We start from the raw sequence: 19,934 nt of genomic DNA, 5'->3' as shown, positions 1-19,934 counted from the left end.
TGAACTCAGGACTCCTGTATACTGGGCAGGCACAGAACTGCGTCCCTAACCCTAAAGAACTTGCTGCTAGGGGATGTCACGATGGCATTTTGACAACATTTTAAAAATGAAATCTGTTTATTTTTGAGTCAGGGTCTCACTTTGTAACCCAGGCTGGCCTAAAGTTTTCAGTAATCTTAACACTAGCTTCTCAAGTGCTGTGCCTGTGTGTGTGAGACAGAACACGGTCTGGTTTTGTGCTCTGTGCACTGTGAACACAACAGTTTTTAACTTGGGAATGTGAAGAAAACCACTCATTGAGAAGCCGCCGCCGCTATTGCCTTTTGTCAGGTTACCTCCCGAATGCTTCCTTTGGGGCTTTCTCTTCTCTTTTGTGTTTGGTATGAAACAGGGTCCCACTAGCTCTGGTTGTCCTAGAACTTGCTCTGTAGACCAGGCTGGCCTCAAATTCACAGAGATCCTCCTGCTTCTGCCTCCTGAGTGCTGGGATTAGAGATGTACACCATTTTCTCAGCTCTTTCTGGTTTTGTTTTGTGTTTTGGGGGGGAGGTGTAGGTGTTTTTTGTTTGTTTGTTTTGTGGTTTTTCAAGGCTGTTTCTCTGTGTAACAGTCCTGTCTGTCCTGAAACTCGCTTTGTAGACCAGGATGGCCTCAGACCTTTCTAATTTTTTTTTTTTTTTTTTTGTAATCAGCATCTTTATATTGACTGCAATTTCTTTTTGTTGATTTTTAGTTTGAATTGGGGTGGGGGGAGGAGGATCTCAAAATGTAGCCCAGGCTGGCTTCTAATGCTTAGTCCTGCCTGCCTTAGTTTCCCGATGACTCGGATTTCAGGCAGGCTCCTCCACACACAGCTGTTGGCAATCATTACACAGTGAGATCTCCATTGGATCCTAGCAGACATAGTAATCTCACTTCTTTCTGGCTTATTGATTTTCCTGTGGTAAGTGCATAAGTATTGTGAGCCTTTGAGATTGCTGTCACTACCCATGCCCACCCCTTGTTTTTGTATGAAAGAAAACCACTACCTTGTAAATTCAGGTATCCTCAGATTCCTGAGCAAACACCCAAAGTCAAGGGAAATTTGATCTAGCAATAGAGGTATTTTGTAGCCCAACACTTAACATATAATAGTTGGATTTCAGCCGGTCAGTGGTAGTGCACGCCTTTAATCCTAGCACTTGGGAGGCAGAGCCAGGAGGATCTCTGTGAGTTCAAGGCCAGCCTTGTCTACAGAGTGAGATCCAGGACAGCCAGGGCTACACAGAGAAACCCTGTCTTGGACAAAAAAAAAAAAGTTGGATTTCAGAGCCAGCAAAACATTGCCTGACTGTCCCTTAGCAGTAAAATCATTTAGCATGTTCTTTACATACTAAAAGCATACTGTAGTTAGTGTATTCTGAAGTATAACTAAGAGCTGTGTGAGTCCGACCACTCTTACTGTGTTCACTTGGGGGATGGAACATGTTTTATGTGTTGTGTGTGTCAACATCAGAAATGCTTTCTTCCTTCCACACTTCACCACATTGGTTCTGCATGTGTGAGACCCCCCACCCCACCCAGTCTGTCAACTTTCTGTTCATATTTCAAGTCTGTTTTACATTTTTGCATTTCAGAAGCCATTTCCTGCCTCTTCAGTCAAGGTTGGAGGCTTCTCTGTTCCTCTGACACGCTGCTCCCCATTACCCTCCCTATGACCTGTTACTCTGCCTGCACTACCAGGCCTTTCCTGCTCCGAGTCAGCTCTGTGTTCTGGATCCTTTCTGTCTCGCCACAGTAGTGTTGTGTAGTGAACGGATACAACTCTGAGTTATGGAAAATTCTGAACCGGCCGATACAAACTGTAAGATCTGTATTTGCCTACATGACTGAAACTCTTTAGTCTCAATCCTGCTGTTTTTGTCTTGATTCTAGGGCAGAAATAACATGTTTCATACATTGTTGATGTTCCTGTACATCATAAAGACCAAAGAGTCGGGAATGCTTGGGTAGGTATTTATGATTTGAAAGTTAAGTACTTAATGTAGTTAGAGTTTCTTTCTGTGTTAAGATTCTGCAGGAGGCAGCACATACACCAGAAGATTCGTGGACAGAATTCTCAACCAGTGTCTAGTCCACTAAGGCTTCAGAACTTCCATTTCCCTGTTGGCAAAGTCAGTTGGACGCCATCCAGTTGGCTTTACTGTTGTGTCCCCTGGGGAACATCTCTGAAATAGATAAAAATCAGACTCTTGCCACTTGAAGATATAAAAGCAGAAACTTGGAATCTGCTTTCCAAGCTATTCCATTTTAGACACAAAGCATTCTGCAAAAATCTGTATACTTCCAAAGGGCCTACTCTGTACCCACTCCAAAATATTGCTAATTGGGATGAAAAATAGTCTGTTGAAGTTGTTTATGAATTCAGTAATGAGCTCACATTATTTACAAATTCAAAATTACTGTATTGTCATGTTGATGATTTTGTGCTTTAGTATTTCAAATACTGTTTGAAATAAGTGGACCACTCCCATGGCTGAGGAAATCTGGTAATATATGATTTGGGAGTCTGAAAACTTAGCTTCTGGGGTCCAGCTGTCATAACAAGGACCTAAAATTAATGAAATGTCAAGGGAAATGCTTGGTTCAGAGGACATCTGTGGCTGGTTCCACTCTGGTGGGCATGCCTCTGTGAAAAAGGTTGTGTTTAAATGTGCTGTTCATAATTTAGAAATTAGACGTGTTCCAGAATGTGCTGCCAGCACCGCAGCCACGGGCACGTGTGCCACTGAATACTCAGAGCATGACTTGTCTGAACTGAGACACCCTAGAAGGCAAAATGAATATCAGACTTCACTGAAAGAAGCAGTTGTCTGCTTCCATGAGTTCTGTGCTGTTCACATCCTGAGCGCTGCTTTGGATGTGGCTGTGTAGGAGTCTGCTGGGAATGTGGAGACAGGGTGACATGGCGGCATGCTTACCTCTTATGGAATGCACTGCCTTAATGCAAGCAAAGCTCTGTCCCAAATGTATTTATGACATGTCAAAGATTAAAGCAGACGTGAGCAGAAACTCTAACCCTTTCTCTGTTTGTTTGGTGAGGAGAGCATAGACCCCAAGGTACATGTGTGGAGGTCAGAGGACTACTTGGAGGAGTCAGTTCACCCCCACCACATGGGTTCCAGGGATTAAGTTCAGGTCATCAGGCTTGGCAGCAGGTACCTTACCCACTGAGCCCTCACCAGCCCTTCAGTCACTTCCTGCATCATATTTTTTAATATAAGAAAGATTCAATAGAAAAATCATTGTGTAAAGCATCTAAACTAAGAAGGTTTTTCATTATTTTTCAATTGCAGAAATAATGCATGCTCAATATAGAAATCCTGAAAGGGCATAACAGTGCACACCAGAAAATGAAAATAACTTTCAACTCAGCCTCTCCGTTCCTCTCTCACAAGGTGCCCAGTGTCAGGGTTTCAGTATCCAGACTAATTTGAAAATGAGCTTGTATCTTTCACTTGTTTAAAAATGAATTACACCCAAACTTATGCTGTTTGAGCTGACTTTTAATTTTATGATGTGTCTTAGGCATTTGTCAGTATCACTAAGTACATATTTTTTTCTAAAATTTCTAGTAAGGCTTCATTATAAATATATGTATGCATATATAGACTGGAATATGAAATTTGCAACAAGTGTTATTGTTAATATACAGAAATCACTGTTGAAACTGGGGGTGGTTCAGTGGTTAAGAGCTGGGTGCCCTTGCGGAGGTCCCTGGTTAAATTCCCAGCACCTCCATGGTGGCTCACAGTTGTTTAACTCCAGTTCCAGGGGATCTGACACCCTGTTCTGGCCTCCACAGGCACTAGGTATGCACACAGTACACATACACACACAGTACACATACACACGTGCAGATACAACACTCAGACACAGAAAAAATTAAAGTTTAAATACACACACACAAAAAAGGTTGATTTTACTTAGTGTTTCTGAAAGGCTGGAGTTTTGTTTGTTTGAGACAGGTTTCTCTGTGTAGCCCTGGCTTTCCTGGCCTTGAACTCAGAGATCCATCTGCCTCTGCCTCCATAGCACTTGGATCAAAGGTGTGCGCTGCCATGCCTGGCTCCTGAAAGGCTGTTTTCATGCAACAATGAATTTAGTGTAAAATACTTTCAATACTTGTTGAGTTTTTAGCTTGTGAGGGCTTAGGTTGTTTGGTCAGTTTTGACAGTGCTGAGCAGTACAGCCAGGGCTTCATTCATGCTGAGCATTCTCCTGAGCTGTATCCCCAGCCTGGACTTCTAATGTTTTAGAAGAATTCCGTTTGAGTCTGTGTCTCATATGTCACACACTGTCCTGGAATTCCCAAACTTCCTGCTTCCTACTCCAGAGTTCTTAGTAAGGTGAGTACCACCATGCCCAGCTGCCCAATCTGGACTTTACACTGAAGTGTGTGTGTGTGTGTGTGTGTGTGTGTGTGTGTGTGTGTGTGTGTACACTCACGCACCCTTGAGCACACTCACAGATGCCAGAGGACATTGGGTGTGTCTTCTATTGCATTCTGAAATTTTTCTTTTCCCCTAAATGTCCATATTGATATTTTGATGTAATAATTGATTGGTTTTGATAGCATAAAACTCAAGAACTTCACTGGGTGGGGGTGGCGCACGCCTTTGATCTCAGCGCTGAGGAGACAGAGGCAGGTAGATCTCTGTGAGTTCAAGTTCAGCCTAGTCTACAGAGTGAGTTCCAGGACAGCCAGGGCTACACAGAGAAACCCTGTCTCGAAAAACCAAAAGAAAAGAAAAAAAAAAAAAGATAAAAAAACCTCAAGAACTTTATTGAGCAGTAATTTAAGGCCAAAAAGAATTCATATAAGTTTAAAAATGCTTAGTTCCAATTGTTATTTCTGTGTGCTGGGTATTGAACCCAAAGTAGGCAATTTCCCTACCACTCAGCCCCTAAATTTTTTTTTTTTTTTTTCATTTTTTTTGGTTTTTCGAGACAGGGTTTCCCTGTGTAAGTTTTGGTGCCTGTCCTGGATCTCACTCTGCAGACCAGGCTGGCCTTGAACTCACAGAGATCCACCTGGCTCTGCCTCCTGAGTGCTGGGATTAAAGGCGTGCACCACCACTGCCTGGCTAAATTTTTAATTTTTTTTTACTGCTGGTTTGTTTACATGTGTATGTATGTGTGTTATGTGTGCATGTGTCTGTGTGTTCACATATGTGTATATGGGTATGTGTAGAGACCAGAAGTTGATGTTGTGTGTCTTCCTCCATTATTCTAAACAGTGTATTAGGGTTTCACCACTTGAACCTAAAGCTCAGCAATTTGGCTGGGCTAACTAACCAGCTTGCCGAGGTTTTGTCCTGTCCACACTGGGATTACAGAGAGGCTGCCATGCCCAATTGGCATTTACGGGAATGCTGAGGATCTGAACTCTGGTCTTCATGATTACAGAAAGGGCTTTACTCACTGAACCATCTCTTCATCCTCCCTTGTATTGTTTTAACCAAGGAAGAAAAAAAAACTTTAAAAGTATTAATATTTTTCAGCTGTCTTAGAAATTAAAAGCACTTGCTGCTTTTCCAGAGAACCCAAGTTCAATTCCCAGAACCCACACAGCAGCTCACAATGCTTCAGGGGATCTAACACCCTATCCCGCCTCCCCAAGGACTAGCAAACATGGTGTATATATACACACAAAAATAAAACAATAAACCTTTAAAAATGCTTTTAAAAACTAGCAGATAGTTGAGGCCAGGTGTGGTGGAATATACCTGTAATCCCAGCATTGGAGGCTGAGGCAGGAGGCAGGAGAAATGTGATTTTTTTTTTTTTTTTAATACAGGGTTTCTCTATGTAGCCCTGGCTGTCCTAGAACTTGCTCTGTAGCCCAGGCTGGCCTCAAACTCACAGAGATCCACCCATCTCTGCCTCCCATGTGCTGGGATTAAAGGTGTGTGCCACTACCTAACCTAGCTGAGGATTGTGAATTTAAACTGTATAGTGAGTTCCAGGCCAATACAGGCTACACAGTTAAGACTCTGTCTTTAAAAAAACCAAAAACTACCATCCTATAATTTAGAGTATGAATGACTTCAGTAAAACCTGAGGCAGAAAGTTGATGACTAAAATGAACAGTTCCTGTTTCCCAAAGACAACCACTTCAAGTTTTTGAAACCGCACGTCATAGTTGTGACTAACAGAAGTATTGCAGCCCTCCAGCGCTTCAGGTTGGCCACAGCAGGTTTCGGATTTGGATTTTTGTTTGTTTTGTTTTTTTCAAGACAGGGTTTCTCTGTAGTTTTGGTGCCTGTCCTGGATCTCGCTCTGTAGACCAGGCTGGCCTCGAACTCACAGAAATCCACCTGGCTTTGCCTTCTGAGTGCTGGGATTAAAGGCGTGTGCCACCACCGCCTGGTGGGTGGTTTGGGTTTTGTAACCCTTTTCTCCCCTTATACTCAATATGGTTACACTACGCTGGAATATATTTGTCTTTCTGTCGTATGCATTATGACATAGGTTAAGATTATGGTTAATGCACATATGCAAATTTACAGAATAGTCCCCATGGCTCATATGTTTGAATACTGTCGCCAGTTGGTAGAACTATTTGGGAAGGGTTAGGAGGTGTGGCCTTGTTGGAGGCGGTGTGTCACTGAGGGCTGGCTTTGAGGCTGCCTGCCTGCAGCCCTGCTCCCTGCCGTGATGACCATGGACTCTTAATCCTCTGAAATGCTTTCTTTTGTGAGCTGCCTTAGTCATGGTATCTTTTTATTGTTATTATTTGAGACAGGGTTTCTCTGTGTAGTCCTGGCTATTCTGGAACTCCCTCTGTAGACCAGGCTGCCCTCGAACTCACAGAGATCCGCCTGCCTGTGCCTCCCAAGTGCTGGGATTAAAGGCATGTGCCACCACCTCCCAGCTGAAAAATTAATTTTCGGCACCCTATAAACCTCTTTTTTCTAAACCTAGCTTTTAAACACAGTTACTATAGTTGCCACCGTTACTTGACCTCACCTGCTGGGCTGTGACGGCTCCGCTGAGTCACCTCCACTGTCACCAGTTAAAGAGATGTCCCTCCTGTTGTTGACTTTATTAGAATCAGACCTTGGTACTCAGGCGAGCAATTCTGCTAAAACTGTTTTTTCTTTCTTTGTAGGAGAGTTAATCTTGGGCTCTCTGGTGTGAATATTTTATGGATTTTTGGAGAGTAGTTCATCATTTAATCCCAAATATTTGGATTTTGGCTCTAATTGGCCTGGAAGAAGTTGAAGCTGAGCATCTCCGAGGAAGCACCTCTTCTGAAATAGGATGTGTGCTTTGCAGACTTATTAGATGTAACAAGAACAAGCTATTATGAAGCTTCTTCTGACATAACAACGCCTGTGTCTTCTACCCCACGAAACGTTGACTCCATTGGATGACTCTAAAACTGCAGCCCCAGGATGTGAACTAGTACAGTCCCCTTGACTCGGTGAGGCCAGGATTCCTCTCCACTGTAACCCCAGTGAGAGCCAACCCTTAACAAACTGTATTTCCTTGTTGTGTAGGAGTGTAAGTACTCACAGTGAACCTTGCTAGTTTTCTTTGTTGTGTCTCTAGATTTCCCCAGTGTTCTACAAGTCAGCCGAAAGCTGAAATGAAATTAATTTCTCAGTGATGTAGTAATTAATCCTGCTGAGCCGTTTCCCCAGCCCCCATTGGTTTTTTTAATATTAAAAGAGATTTGATAATATTGGCATCTTGAAAGGTCACACTTGCATTAAATTTAGCTGATAAAATTAAACTTTTGGGTTTTAGTTAATGTCTGAGGACGTCAAGAAAACTGTTACTACTTCGATTAGCACCTCTTTCTTGCCCACTGGGGCAAAAGGGCACGCATATGTGTGTAGGCGTCTGTCTGTGTGTTTGTGTTTGTCTGACTGCCTGACTCTTTGTGTGTGTGTGTGTGTGTGTGTCTGTGTCTGTGTCTGTGTCTGTCTGTCTCTGTGTGTCTGTGTGCTGAGGTCTGAACCTGGGTCCATTCTACCACTCCCTTCTTTAAGATCCCAGTGATGGCCTTCCCATTTCTGGTTTTCAGGTGGAGGATAGAGGATTGCCTCTCCATCTTTTCTTCCTATATGTAGATGAAGTAATTAGTGGTCACACGTGTCTTTAAAGATGGCTTCCATCACCTGTGTTTAAACAGGTGACGGGTGCATCCCATTTTGTGTAGTTTGGATTTTTTTTAAAAGTCAGAGGGTTGACCTGAGCTTAAAAGGTGATGCCGTTGCTCTTGGCCTCTTGGCCCAGGGCCGCCTCTCCATCGGCGTCTCCTCTCTTGCCCTCCCTCCCCTCTCCTCTCATGGTCTCTTTTAGTCTGCTGGCCATGTTCAGCCTGGACTCTTTCCTCTGCCAGCCTTCTCCCTTATATCTACAATTTTCTCCATACTTGAAAAAAGAAAGAAAGAGGGGTTGAGGATTTAGCTCAGTGGTAGAGTGCTTGCGTAGTAGCTCTCAACTCCAAATAAACAAACGAAGAAAGAAAGAAAGAAAGAAAGAAAGAAAGAAAGAAAGAAAGAAAGAAAGAAAGAAAGGAAGAAAGCTGTCACCTAGCTGCGCTTGATAAGTATTAACACCCCATGAAAGAAAATATCACTTAACTCACTGAACATAAGGATCATATTACAATGTAAATCTGTGATTTTGAGAGACATTGAAGGTACCATGGAATCAGCTGCTGTACTATAAAGGATACAACTGCGTAGACTGTACTAAAATCTCCAGAGAATTTTAACAGTGCATAAAACACCACCAACCTTTGATTTTATTGTGACCATCAAAAAATACAATATAGTAAATATATGTAAAAATACTTGACTAAAAAAGAAAAGTTGTCTACATACTTAGCGTGGGTTGCTGTAGAGTTCTTATATTAACTTCTTTACAAGTGTTGGATTGCGCTGTACTTAATGATACCTTTTATTTAAACAGAGTCCGTAAAGACATGGTGAGATAGGCCAGGAACCTCAGCTGCTCATGAGGATGAGGTGGGAGGATCATTAGTTCAAGACCAAACTAGGCTAGTAATAATCTTGCATAAAGGTAAAACAATAAAAGAATAATAATAATCTGCACTGATGAAATAGTTTGAATTTCTTATACAGAAAATGTGCTGCAAATACAGCATCGTTTTTTGTTCTGTTTTGGGTTTTTGTTTTTATTACTAGGAATTGAACCCAGGGTACATCTAACATTGTACCACTGAGCTACATCCCAAGCCTCCAATATAGCAATTTCTTGTATTAAAGTGAGTCAATATCTACTAATACCGCAAATCAAATGTCACCCTAGGACGTGTGTCACGTGTTCCTTTTCATTGCTTGACTCAAATCCATGAAGCTAGATGATGCTCACTGTGACATTTATCTTTTTTCTTTATCAATACCAGCCTTTACTTAAACCAAATTTGTTTTAGGGCATACTAAAGGCATTTATAATCTAGTTCCCACTGAGACAAAAGTGCTACATTACTTGGTTTTCTCAAACTAATATATTCTTCCAGCTGGTATTGAATGGCAATGAGATGTCAGCAGAGTGGCCCTTTCTCAACTTGGCTTCGCAGTAGAAAACCTCCTTCTGGGGACTTCTCCAGAGGGCAGCCATTGTTTCTTCCACTGTGCAGTCTCTGTGGTGACTCACTTATTCCTTCTCAGCCTGACTCCCAGATTCATTAACATGTACTACGTCTCTCCTGAGCTCCATTAGTACACATCCAGGAACCTGCCAGACATCTGCATTTGGTTATCCTGTGGGCTCTGCATCTGGAACTCCATTCATATCTACGAAAACCAGTGAGGTCTCTAACCTCCCTTTCTCTGCCTGTTGTACTACCAGTTGTCCATGCTTATTTAAACTCTGTGTCAACTTTGACTGCTTGAGCTCCCTGCATCCCCGTCCAATCAGGCAGCAGACCTTATCCATTCTTTCTTACAGCGGGGCTTGCAGCTGTCCCTGTCCGTTTCTGCCACCACTTCTTTCATTTACACCCTTATTAACTCACACAGGACTGCTGGAATGGCCTAATTAATCTCATAGCTTTCTAATTGTTGCCATGCTTCCAGATTTTCCAATTCATCCTGCACATTCTCTTCCGATTTATCTTCCTGAAACACCTGTTTGATAATTTCGTTCCCTTGATGAATCCCTCAGCCTGACATTTAAAGCCCTCCGCAATCTGGCCCCAGCTGGGCCTTCTGTACCCAAATCTTTGTTTCTAGCCAGTGTAGGCTGCTTCCTGCTTGCTTCTGTGTCATTCTGTGTGCTGTTTCTACCCATCCTCTACACTGTTTGGGAATGCTCCTGTTACACGGTCCCCTCTCCATGAGACTCACTCTGATTAAACCTGCTGTTTGGACCTGGTCCTAACCATGCCAGCCAGCCAGCATTTTCCTCCAGAAAATGAGACCGTGTCGTTTGGCAGTCAGCATGCCTACTAACAGATTTGGAAATGGCTGAGTGGCTTGTCGTCACACAAGGACTATGGGTGACTAGTTTGAGCTGGGGTACTGCTGTTGAGGGATACCTGTTTATGACTAGAGGTACCCTCAGGGAACGGTGGGCCAGAAGTATTCCCAGACCTGTACCTGCCACACAGCACTGCCGAGAAAGTAAACCATTTAGTGATACCCCAGGACCAATTCCATGTGCTCTGCAGGCCTTCCTCAGCAACCTGGGATGTAGCCACAGTAGAGCACTTTGTCCCAGATAAGATGGTAAGAGAGGACCCAGCAGAGGCTGGCTGGCCTACTCTGGACTATGTCAAAGTCTTGGAGCATTAGCAGGCTCCTTGGAAGGAAGGCTTCTGGGAAGGATGTCTTGTCTGACCACCTAGGGTGGGAAGGCACAACCAGGACCCCAGTGACCAAGGAGTAAGCTTCCCACCAAGGCTGTAGGATGGTTACATATCAGGCCTGAGTTGCATCTCAGTAGATACTAGTAATTCCATTTTTTTTCCACCCTGAATGAGTGAGGGCTTGTGATGGATCCCATGGAGTCAGGAAGAAGAGGTCCGTGCAAGATGGGGATGGCCCAAGTGCACCGCCAAGGATAGATAGCATTGACCCCAAAGACACTTCCAGCCCACATGGTGAGTTAGATTGAAACCAGCTTCTTCTACATAGAAAGACCTTCTCTCAACAAGTAAATTAAGTCCTGACTCCAAAACCAGTGAGTATTCCAAATCTGGCTTAAAAGAGCCACTTGCCAGAATAAACTAATACTGTTGGAGCAAAGCAATGATTTTTTGTTTATTTTTTGTTTTTCAAGACAGGGTTTCTCTGTGTAGCCCTGGCTGGCCTGGAACTCAGAGATCCACTGGCCTCTGCCTCCCCAGCCAGCTCCCTTTTTTTAACCAGGGCATCGCTGTGTAGTCCGTGTTTACCCCGCCTCAGCCTCTGACGTGCTGGGATTACAGACAGGTGAATGTCACCGTGCCTGGCTTCCCGTGGGGTTTCTGATTGGGAGAGGAGGACTGGAATAAAGATGCTGACTGTGCTTTTAGGAAAGAAAAGGCTGGAGAGTTTCTCCTGGCGTTGGACAACAACTTTCTTGTTTTCAGTCACTGGGATGTCCCTCTTCTGGCCTTGGCAGTTTCCACCCCACCTCGGCTGCTCTCCTTCCACACGCAGCCCTGGCCGTGCAGGCTGAGCTTTGTGGTGCACTACAGAAACAGCCCCTTTCCTAACCCCTGTTCCACTTCTAAACAAGAAGGAGAAAGGAACAGCGCTGAATCAGACTGCTTTCATAAGCTGTGTCCCACAGGGGAAAGTTAGAAGGTGGCAGTCTGCTCCGCTGGGGGCAGCAACCAGGCACGACTCTCTCAAAGAAATGTCTCAAGAACAGCTCTATGGTTTTGGCCGAGGATAGGCACTCCAGCTGCAAAGAAAGGCCCCTTGTGCATCTTACAGGAAGGTATCACCCAGACCACCCCATGGCTGGACATGTCCTGCTACCTACGGAGAGACCTGGCAGAAGTCTTGCACTGAAGCCACGGGCCCCAAACCTGGTGTTTGAGAAGGCGTTGCGTGGCTTCCCTCAGGAGCTGACCATCCTTTACCAACAGCTCAGCACATAACGGTCTGCATTCAGGTCAGCGTTCTGCACGACTTCTTTAATGAACCCTTTTTTGGATGCTGTCTTAGGAGTTCCTGGAGGGAAAGACCTTAAGTAGTGGTCAGTATCGACGATGTGTGGCTCGGATCAAACTAGGAGGAAAGCCACGTCCTAACATGGTCCTTTGATGGACGCAGACACTCGATGGTTCTGTGTAACAGCTCTCGTTCACTTGAACTGCTTGCTGTGTCTGAGGAGGACATTGCTACTTCATCACACATCTGTCTCCCTTCCCCACTCGCCCACTGCCGGGACTTTTTACAGCCAGTGAGGGGACAGTAAGATGGCTCAGTGAGTAAAGGTGCTTGCCACCACGCCTGACGACCTGAGTTCAGTCCCCAGGCCCAACATGGCGGAAGGAGAGAACTGACTCCTGCAAGGTGTCCTGTGACCGTGACATGTGCACAACAGTGTGTGAACCCACACACATGCACACGAATAAGTGTAATTTTTAAAAATGGTCAGTGTAAGGGTCTGCAGGTATCTCTTTCATGACCCTCCTGGCGGCCACTTTCTGAACAAATGGAGGAAAACAAGTCTCCCGAAGACTGAGTTCCTTGAAGTCTTAGAGCAAATGTGTGTGAGGTGCTCGGTACATATTTGCTGAGTTAATAACTGACCTATCTAAACAGAGCTCACTGAATTTCTTGTGCTGTGAATACACCTCCTGTGCTAAAGATCAGAGGACTCCACAGTGGGCAGGGTGGCGGAGAAGAGAAGCAAGGAGCTAGCAGTTGGCTGTATCCAGATCTGTAGGACAGGCGGGAGGGCTCCACTCTGCATTCCTGTGACCCCACCACCACCACCACCACCACCACCACCACCACCACTTCATTGGATAATATGAAAATGGACTCTAGTAAAAGGTCTACAGCTGGCTGTGAAGAAGAGACCATCTGGAGCTCTGTGTCCACAGTCTCAGCATCTCATGCCATCTCCGTCAGTACCAGGTTGGCACAGATGCAGTGAGGATGAGGATACTCATCCAGTCCCAGGATACCATGCTCATGTGCCCTGAATGAGACTAGAGGATCTGACCTAGGAGGGTCATGAAAGAGACACCACACACACACCCCCACTGACGTTTTTTAATTGACTTATCTGTGGTGTGTGTGTGCACACGTACACACACCATGGTGTACATGTGGATGCCAGAGGCCAGCTTTCTGAGATGCTTTCTTTGATGGAGAAACTAAGTCCAGTGTGACCTGGCCATAATCTTACAAATGCACACTCTGGTGATACTTTTAACAAATACACACACACACACACACACACACACACACACACACACACTCCTGGTGCCAGCTAGAGACTCTGCCAAGAACTGGGAGCAAAAACAAATGATTCCTTCTCAAAGGGTGGAGGTATAAAGTGAGCTCTGGAGAGATGCATGTCCCTGAGAAGGGTGAGCTTGAGAGGAGCTGGCCATACTCCTCTGTAGTTGGAGGCTGTGCAGCCAGTACAGAAGTGGACCTGCACGTGCGTTCAGCCAAACACTGACTGTTCGGCATTTTTCTCAGCATCAGGGATGCAGGCTAAGCGGGGACGGGTCCTCTCTGCTCCACAGTATCCACAGCATCAAGACGTGCACTTGGGGTCTGGCTGTCAGTACTCGCTGATTCCCAGGGCTGTCACAGGAAGGACATTAGCAGAGTGACCACACCCAGCCTCCATATACCACCTGTTCTTCCTCATAGTGTGGTGGCTGAAATCCAAAGACAGCTGCCTTGAGAAAAGGAGAAGGCAAAGGAGATAGGAGCTTTGAAGGCCCTGGAAAGTTCCAGTATTTCTTCTGCTGTTTCTGCCAAGGCAGGTACAAAGAGCTTCATGGGGGAGAGGCACAGCCCTCTGCCACCTGGTCGAGGAATGTCCCACATTACATGTAGATAACCTAGATGATAGATTTTACTCACCAAAGACATAGGCACATGGACATCTGTGTGGCCATCTTTGGAAAATACAATCTGCTATAATATGCAATGCCAAACATGATTCATTGATAGCAGGGAAATTTATTCTAAGAATATAATCAACAGAAAAAATTAGTTGCATCTAAAAGTATTCGTTGTGTGGGTTTATTGTGTTATTTACTCTTGATTTATTTTTGTAGTACTGGGAATCCAACGTGGGCTTGCACATGGCTAGACAAAGAGCCTACCACCAAGCCACAGGACCAGTGCCCTGCCACACCTTGCTAAGTTGACACAGCCTGACCTTGAACTCATAATTCTGCCTCACCCTGTCAAGTAGCTGGGTGTGTAGACCTTTGCCTCCAGTCCCAGCCATGGGATGCATTTATTCACTATTCATCCACCCAATAAATATTAAAATAATTTATGCTAGGTGCTAAGGATATAAAAAAGACTGAAGATACTTTCTTAACCTCAAGTAGTGTAACCTTTAACAAAAACCTGTCCTAGTGTTCAGTACCGAGTCAATAAATTACAGTAGGTCAGCTCAGGTTTCCCCTAGAGATGTTGTGATGGTGCTAATAAGTATAGATAGAATGAACAGTTAGTACTCCTACAACTTTGAAAAGACTGTAGGATGCTGAAGTACAGGATAGAAGTAACTAATTATGTAAAACTATCCATGGTGCCGGAATTTGAATGTAATTGGCCCCCTTATGCTCATAGGGAGTGGCACTCTTAGAAGGTGTGGTCTTGTTGGTGTGGGTGTGTCCTCATTGGAGGAAGTGTGCCACTATGGGGGTGAGCTTCGAGGTCTCTTGCTCAAGCCTTGCTCAGTGTGACCCTCAAACCATTTCCTGTTGCCTGCAAGATGTAGGACTCTCAGCTTCGCCAGGCGGTGGTAGCACACGCCTTTAATCCCAGCACTAGGGAAGCAGAGCCAGGCGGATCTCTGTGAATTCGAGGCCAGCCTGGGCTACAGAGTGAGTTCCAGAAAAGGCGCAAAGCTACACAGAAATCCTGTCTCAAAAAAAAAAAAAAAAAAAAAGTTGCCGTGGTCATGGTGCCTCTTCCCAGCATAGAAGCTCTAAGACACAGTTAATAGGAGAAAATATAAGTTTAAACTCACTTGTCCAGGTAGGAATATGGTAGGCTGCTGGTGTTCATTTTTGTTTTGTTTTGTTTTGGTTTTGGTTTTTCGAGACAGGGTTTCTCTGTGTAGCTTTGCGCCTTTCCTGGGACTCACTTGGTAGCCCAGGCTGGCCTCGAACTCACAGAAATCCGCCTGCCTCTGCCTCCCGAGTGCTGGGATTAAAGGCGTGCGCCACCACCGTCTGGCTGGTGTTCATTTTTTAAAGTGCTTTTCAAAGGTACATTACTTTTTAAAATAATTTATTTTATTTAAAAGAATTTTGGGGTTTGTTTTGTTTTGTTGCTGGAGACAGGGTTTCTCTGTGTAGTCCTGGCTGTCCTAGATCTCACTCTGTAGACCAGGCTGGCCTAGAACTCAGAGATCCACCTGCCTCTGCCTCCTGAGTGCTGGGATATATTTGGAAACTCTTTATTATATAGTTGTTTACATACATATAAGTCTATCTTTTAAAGACATGTACTAAAACAAATGTTATTTGTTTCATAAGCATCTTCTTGTAATCTATTATAAAGTTAAAATTAAATAGAGAATGCTTTAACAGTTTTTAATTAAAATGTGTCCATCATTTTAATGGCTCTGTTTTTGTAAAAAGAAAAAGGAATTTGAAAACAGTATTCACTCTTTTTTTTAAGATTTATTTATTATGTATACAGTGTTCTGTCTATATGTATGACTGCAGGACAGAAGAGGGCACCAGATCTCATTACAGGTGGTTGTGAGCCACCATGTGGTTGCTGGGAATTGAACTCAGGACCTCTGGAAGAATCAGTCAGTGCTCTTAACCTCTGAGCCATCTCTCCAGCCCCCCAGTATTCACTCTTAAAATTTATTCACAAAAACTCCTTAGTGGCAGAGTTGCTAAAATGATAGTCTTTTTATTGAAACACAAACTTTTCTGTAATATTTTATGAGCTATAAAGAGACAAAAAAATCAATTAAATAAAATAATGTACACATGCACATTTCTGTGGGTGTGTGTGTGCACATGTGAGTGCAGGTATCCACAGACGCCAGAAGGGAGTGTCAGGTTCCTTGGAGCTCGAGTGGCAGCCAGATGTACGCTTTCCTGTCTATAGTAAGATCTGTCCAAATGTCACCTCTCCATAACTGCTAAGGTTTGGACATAAAGGGCAGCACCCTATGTATGTAACCAGTTGGTATCCAGACGATGGCACTGTTTTGGAAGGCTACAGAAAACTTGAGGAGACAGGACCTAGTATAGGCTGAGGTTTACAGCTCTTCCATGCTCTCTGCCCCAGTTCTGTTTTCCTGGTCTACTGAAATGGGAGCAAGCAGTGGCCTCACATTCCCACAGCCATTCCTTCCTCCCATGAGAGATCATACCATATCAAACTGTAAGCCAGAACAAACCTCTCTCTCCTCTCTTGTCAGCAACAAAATGTACCCAATACAATACCGTCCCCTTGCCGGGCGGTGGTGGCGCACACCTTTAATCCCAGCACTTGGGAGGCAGAGGCAGGCAGATCTCTGTGAGTTCGAGGCCAGCCTGGGCTACAGAGCGAGATCCAGGAAAGGCTCCAAAGCTACACAGAGAAACTCTGTCTCGAAAAACAAAAACAATACCGTCCCTTGCCACCCTGCAATAGCAACCCCAGCATCCAGTGTGCCCTCACCTCTGCTGTTCATTGTAAAGACGTGAGTGGACTTACCCGCTTCCTCATGCTCCTCTCCCATACACTGGTATGCTGGCCTTCCGCTTCTGTTGGAGGAGTCAAACAACAGTAGCTACATACTGCTAATCGCCTCTATAACATTCAGTAAGGTGAACAATGCATATGTTTCTGACTCTGTAGTCCAAGGGTTTAAAACTTTTCTGCTTTAGTAGAAAGCAAAACTACAAGCCAAGGGGCTGTTCATATTTATGAAGGAACACACACAGTAGCGTTGGCTTTTCTCATTTCAGCTTTTTGGTGAGAATTTTCTCCTTGTCATGGATCTGAAAGCTTAGAAGTAGTTGGAAATCAAGCTGATTAACTGTCTCATTCTGCAGAAGCCCAGAGGGTATGAAGCTGGGCACTGGCATCCGAGGCCTATCTGCCAGGAACCAACCAAGGTGGCTTCCTCCTCTTCCCTCCCACCTGGCTGGTGCCATGGTACCCCATCACAGACCTTATCTGATACTCTCAGAGCCTCCCATTGCCAACTTGGGTTAGATTGTCTAGCTTCTTGTCAGAGACAAGGGGCCACCCGTCCTTAGCTCCCTTGAGAGGAGTCGTGGGAAGGACTCATAGTGCACCGGGAAGGTAGGTGCCCTCCACTACACTCTGATAGTCACTCTCAAAGATGTTTCCAGGCTAGGCATCCTGTCCTGTATACTGAGGTGGTTGGAAAGGCCACTTGAAGGTTTCTTGGTTTAACACAGCCTGCTGGGCACAAGACTCACCCTGAAGGAACTGGATGGAACCGGGCAGACTATACCCTGGGAAAGACAAGAGCATCAGGTGACAGGCTGGGCATGGAGGTTGCACAGAGTAGATGCAGCCACAAGGGCAGAAGAGTGTACCGGGGGCACTGAGGACATACAGGGAAGGTGTCAGATGGGCACGCTTTCTCCAGGGGCAGGCAGGCTGTGTGAGAAGCCAGGCGGAGGACAGGGGAATGATTAGCAAGCGGGAGAATGAGTCATGCATCCAGTCCCTTGGGCAGCTGCATGCACAGCAGGCCCTCCTGGGTACGACTCCATGCCAGGCTGCACAGCTGGCAGAGGGAAGGGGCCAGAGCTCCTGCGGGGCCTCTGGAGGATGGGCTAGGAGCCTGGCTTCTAACGGCCACCTGCTCCTGGCTTGGGTCCAGACTGCCTACTATTTCTGCCTCTGGGTACAGCTTGCTCCCGTGGCTTCTGGGAGCAGGCCCCAACTTAGTGAGCTATACTTCTCCCCGGTGCCCCTTGCCCTCCTGCCTTGCTGCCTCCCACTTTTCACCCCACACGTTGAGACTTCTGGTTTTCGAAGACCTAGGGCTGTGAGGAAAGCAGAAGGTGACGGGGCCTGGCTCCCTCCCAGCACTACCTTTGCTGAGGGCCCCTGAGGAGGACAAAGCCCGGATCCAGCTACCACCCTATGGAGACTGGAGCAAGACAGACACCAGGCAGCTCCTTACCTTGAAATGGGAAAGGTCCTCCTTCCTGACTCACTGAGGCATTCTGACTCCACTGTTCTGGAGAGGCTCTGGCCAGGGTGACTTGGAGGCAGCTGTGACCACAGCAATATGGCTGTCCCTGACTGATGGCCACTAGTTTTTCATGACATGGGGAGTTACAGACAGAAGAAACCTAATTACTTTGGCTCCAGAGCAACCAGTGGTCTCAGGAGTCAGAGTGAGATGGCCCAGGAGACAGGGCTGGCATTCTGTCTTCCTCCCCCACAAGGAACCTGGGTAGGCATCCGGAGAGCCCTGAAGTGGGGTGGGACAGGGTGGCAGTATAGAGGCTGATAGCTGTGAGGGGGGACAGGGTCTCTGGCCACCCTGGAACTCTCCATGTAGGCTCGGTTGGTGGGCCAGTGAACCTCAGCGATCGGCCTGTCTCTGTCTCCCCAGTGCTGGGATTACAAGCACGTCCACCACACCCAGTTTTTTTTGTTTGTTTGTTTTGTTTTGTTTTGTTGTTGTTGTTGTTGTTGTCTGTTTTTACATGGGTCCTGGGAATCCAACTGAGGTTCCTGTACGCCCCGTACTGAGCCATCTCCCTGACCCCTGGGCTGCCCTTTGGATGCAGGCGGTTACTCTGGTCTCACAATCTAGATGTAACCTTTGGGGCTACCCACGCAGCTCCGAGGGGCCAGAGAACCTACTGCCCTGCGGTGGCCATGAAGTTCGCTCCTCTCCTACCAGAGCAGCTGGGTGGGGAGTGGAGGAGTCGGGAACTCAGGAAATGGGGGTGGGAGGACCTCCATCCTGGCTGGCCCCGGCAACGGGAAAAACCACCGCAGCCTTGCTCAGGCCCCTGCTCTGCTGCCTGGCCAGCGCTGGAGGAGGAAAATACGGCCACCCACATTTCCGTGTCCTTCCTGGCCTGTGATTCAATCAGCGGATTTATTGAACACGTAAGCTGCCCGGGGCCTCGACTGCTTCACCTCTGGCTCATCGCTTTGGTTCCCTGTAGCCATTTTCTCCATCTGAAAATGAGATCAGTAAATCTCAGCACCGAGGTAGGAGGGCCGGCAACAGCCCTGTTGGTGACCAAACAGCCCGGGGTCCCTGCTCTTCTGCACAGCCATGGCCCAAGCGAGGCAGTGACGCACTCTGCCTCTAATGGCAATAACATGCAGGGGGCTCCAATCACGACCCCTTGCCTGCTCGATAACTCACTGAATGGATGGCAAACACGGCTGTCTCAAGTCACAGATTCTAAATCCCTGTCAGATTCATGCCCAGGCCAAGGTTAATAGGTCCTGGTACATTTGGGGTATGTGGGTGTAGTGAATTTGCATTTGTGGTGTGGGGCTGTATGTGGTATATGTAATGTGTTTCCATAGGAGGGGGGGCTTTGGGTGGATAGTGTGGGTGTGGGTGTGGGTGGGTGGCTGGGAGGGTAATATAAGGAGTCTGTAAAGGGTGGTATGAGGTGTGTGTGGTTTGTGGGGGGTAGTATGAAATATGTGTGGTTTGTGGGGTAGTGTGGGGGTATGTGGTATATGTGTAGTGTGTAAAGGGTGTGGTATGTTACATGTGGTTTGTGGAGGTGGGTGGGTTTAGGAGTT

At 45.9% G+C, this 19,934-nt stretch overlaps 1 protein-coding gene across 1 annotated transcript in view; it reads left to right on the top strand.

Moving 5' to 3' along the window:
* Tmem209 (transmembrane protein 209) overlaps positions 1-7,780 on the top strand; it is a 33,988-nt gene extending 26,208 nt beyond the window's left edge. The window contains exons 14-15 of the mRNA XM_059257510.1: positions 1,915-1,988; positions 7,154-7,780. Of these exons, the coding sequence (XP_059113493.1) occupies positions 1,915-1,988; positions 7,154-7,208 (129 nt within the window). The 3' untranslated portion in view covers positions 7,209-7,780. The remainder of the gene's footprint in view (positions 1-1,914; positions 1,989-7,153) is intronic.
* Positions 7,781-19,934: the final 12,154 nt, after the last annotated feature.

This window comes from Peromyscus eremicus, chromosome 3, assembly GCF_949786415.1.
Source record: "Peromyscus eremicus chromosome 3, PerEre_H2_v1, whole genome shotgun sequence".
NCBI lineage: Eukaryota > Metazoa > Chordata > Mammalia > Rodentia > Cricetidae > Peromyscus > Peromyscus eremicus.
This window is presented reverse-complemented; position numbering and strand designations above follow the sequence as displayed.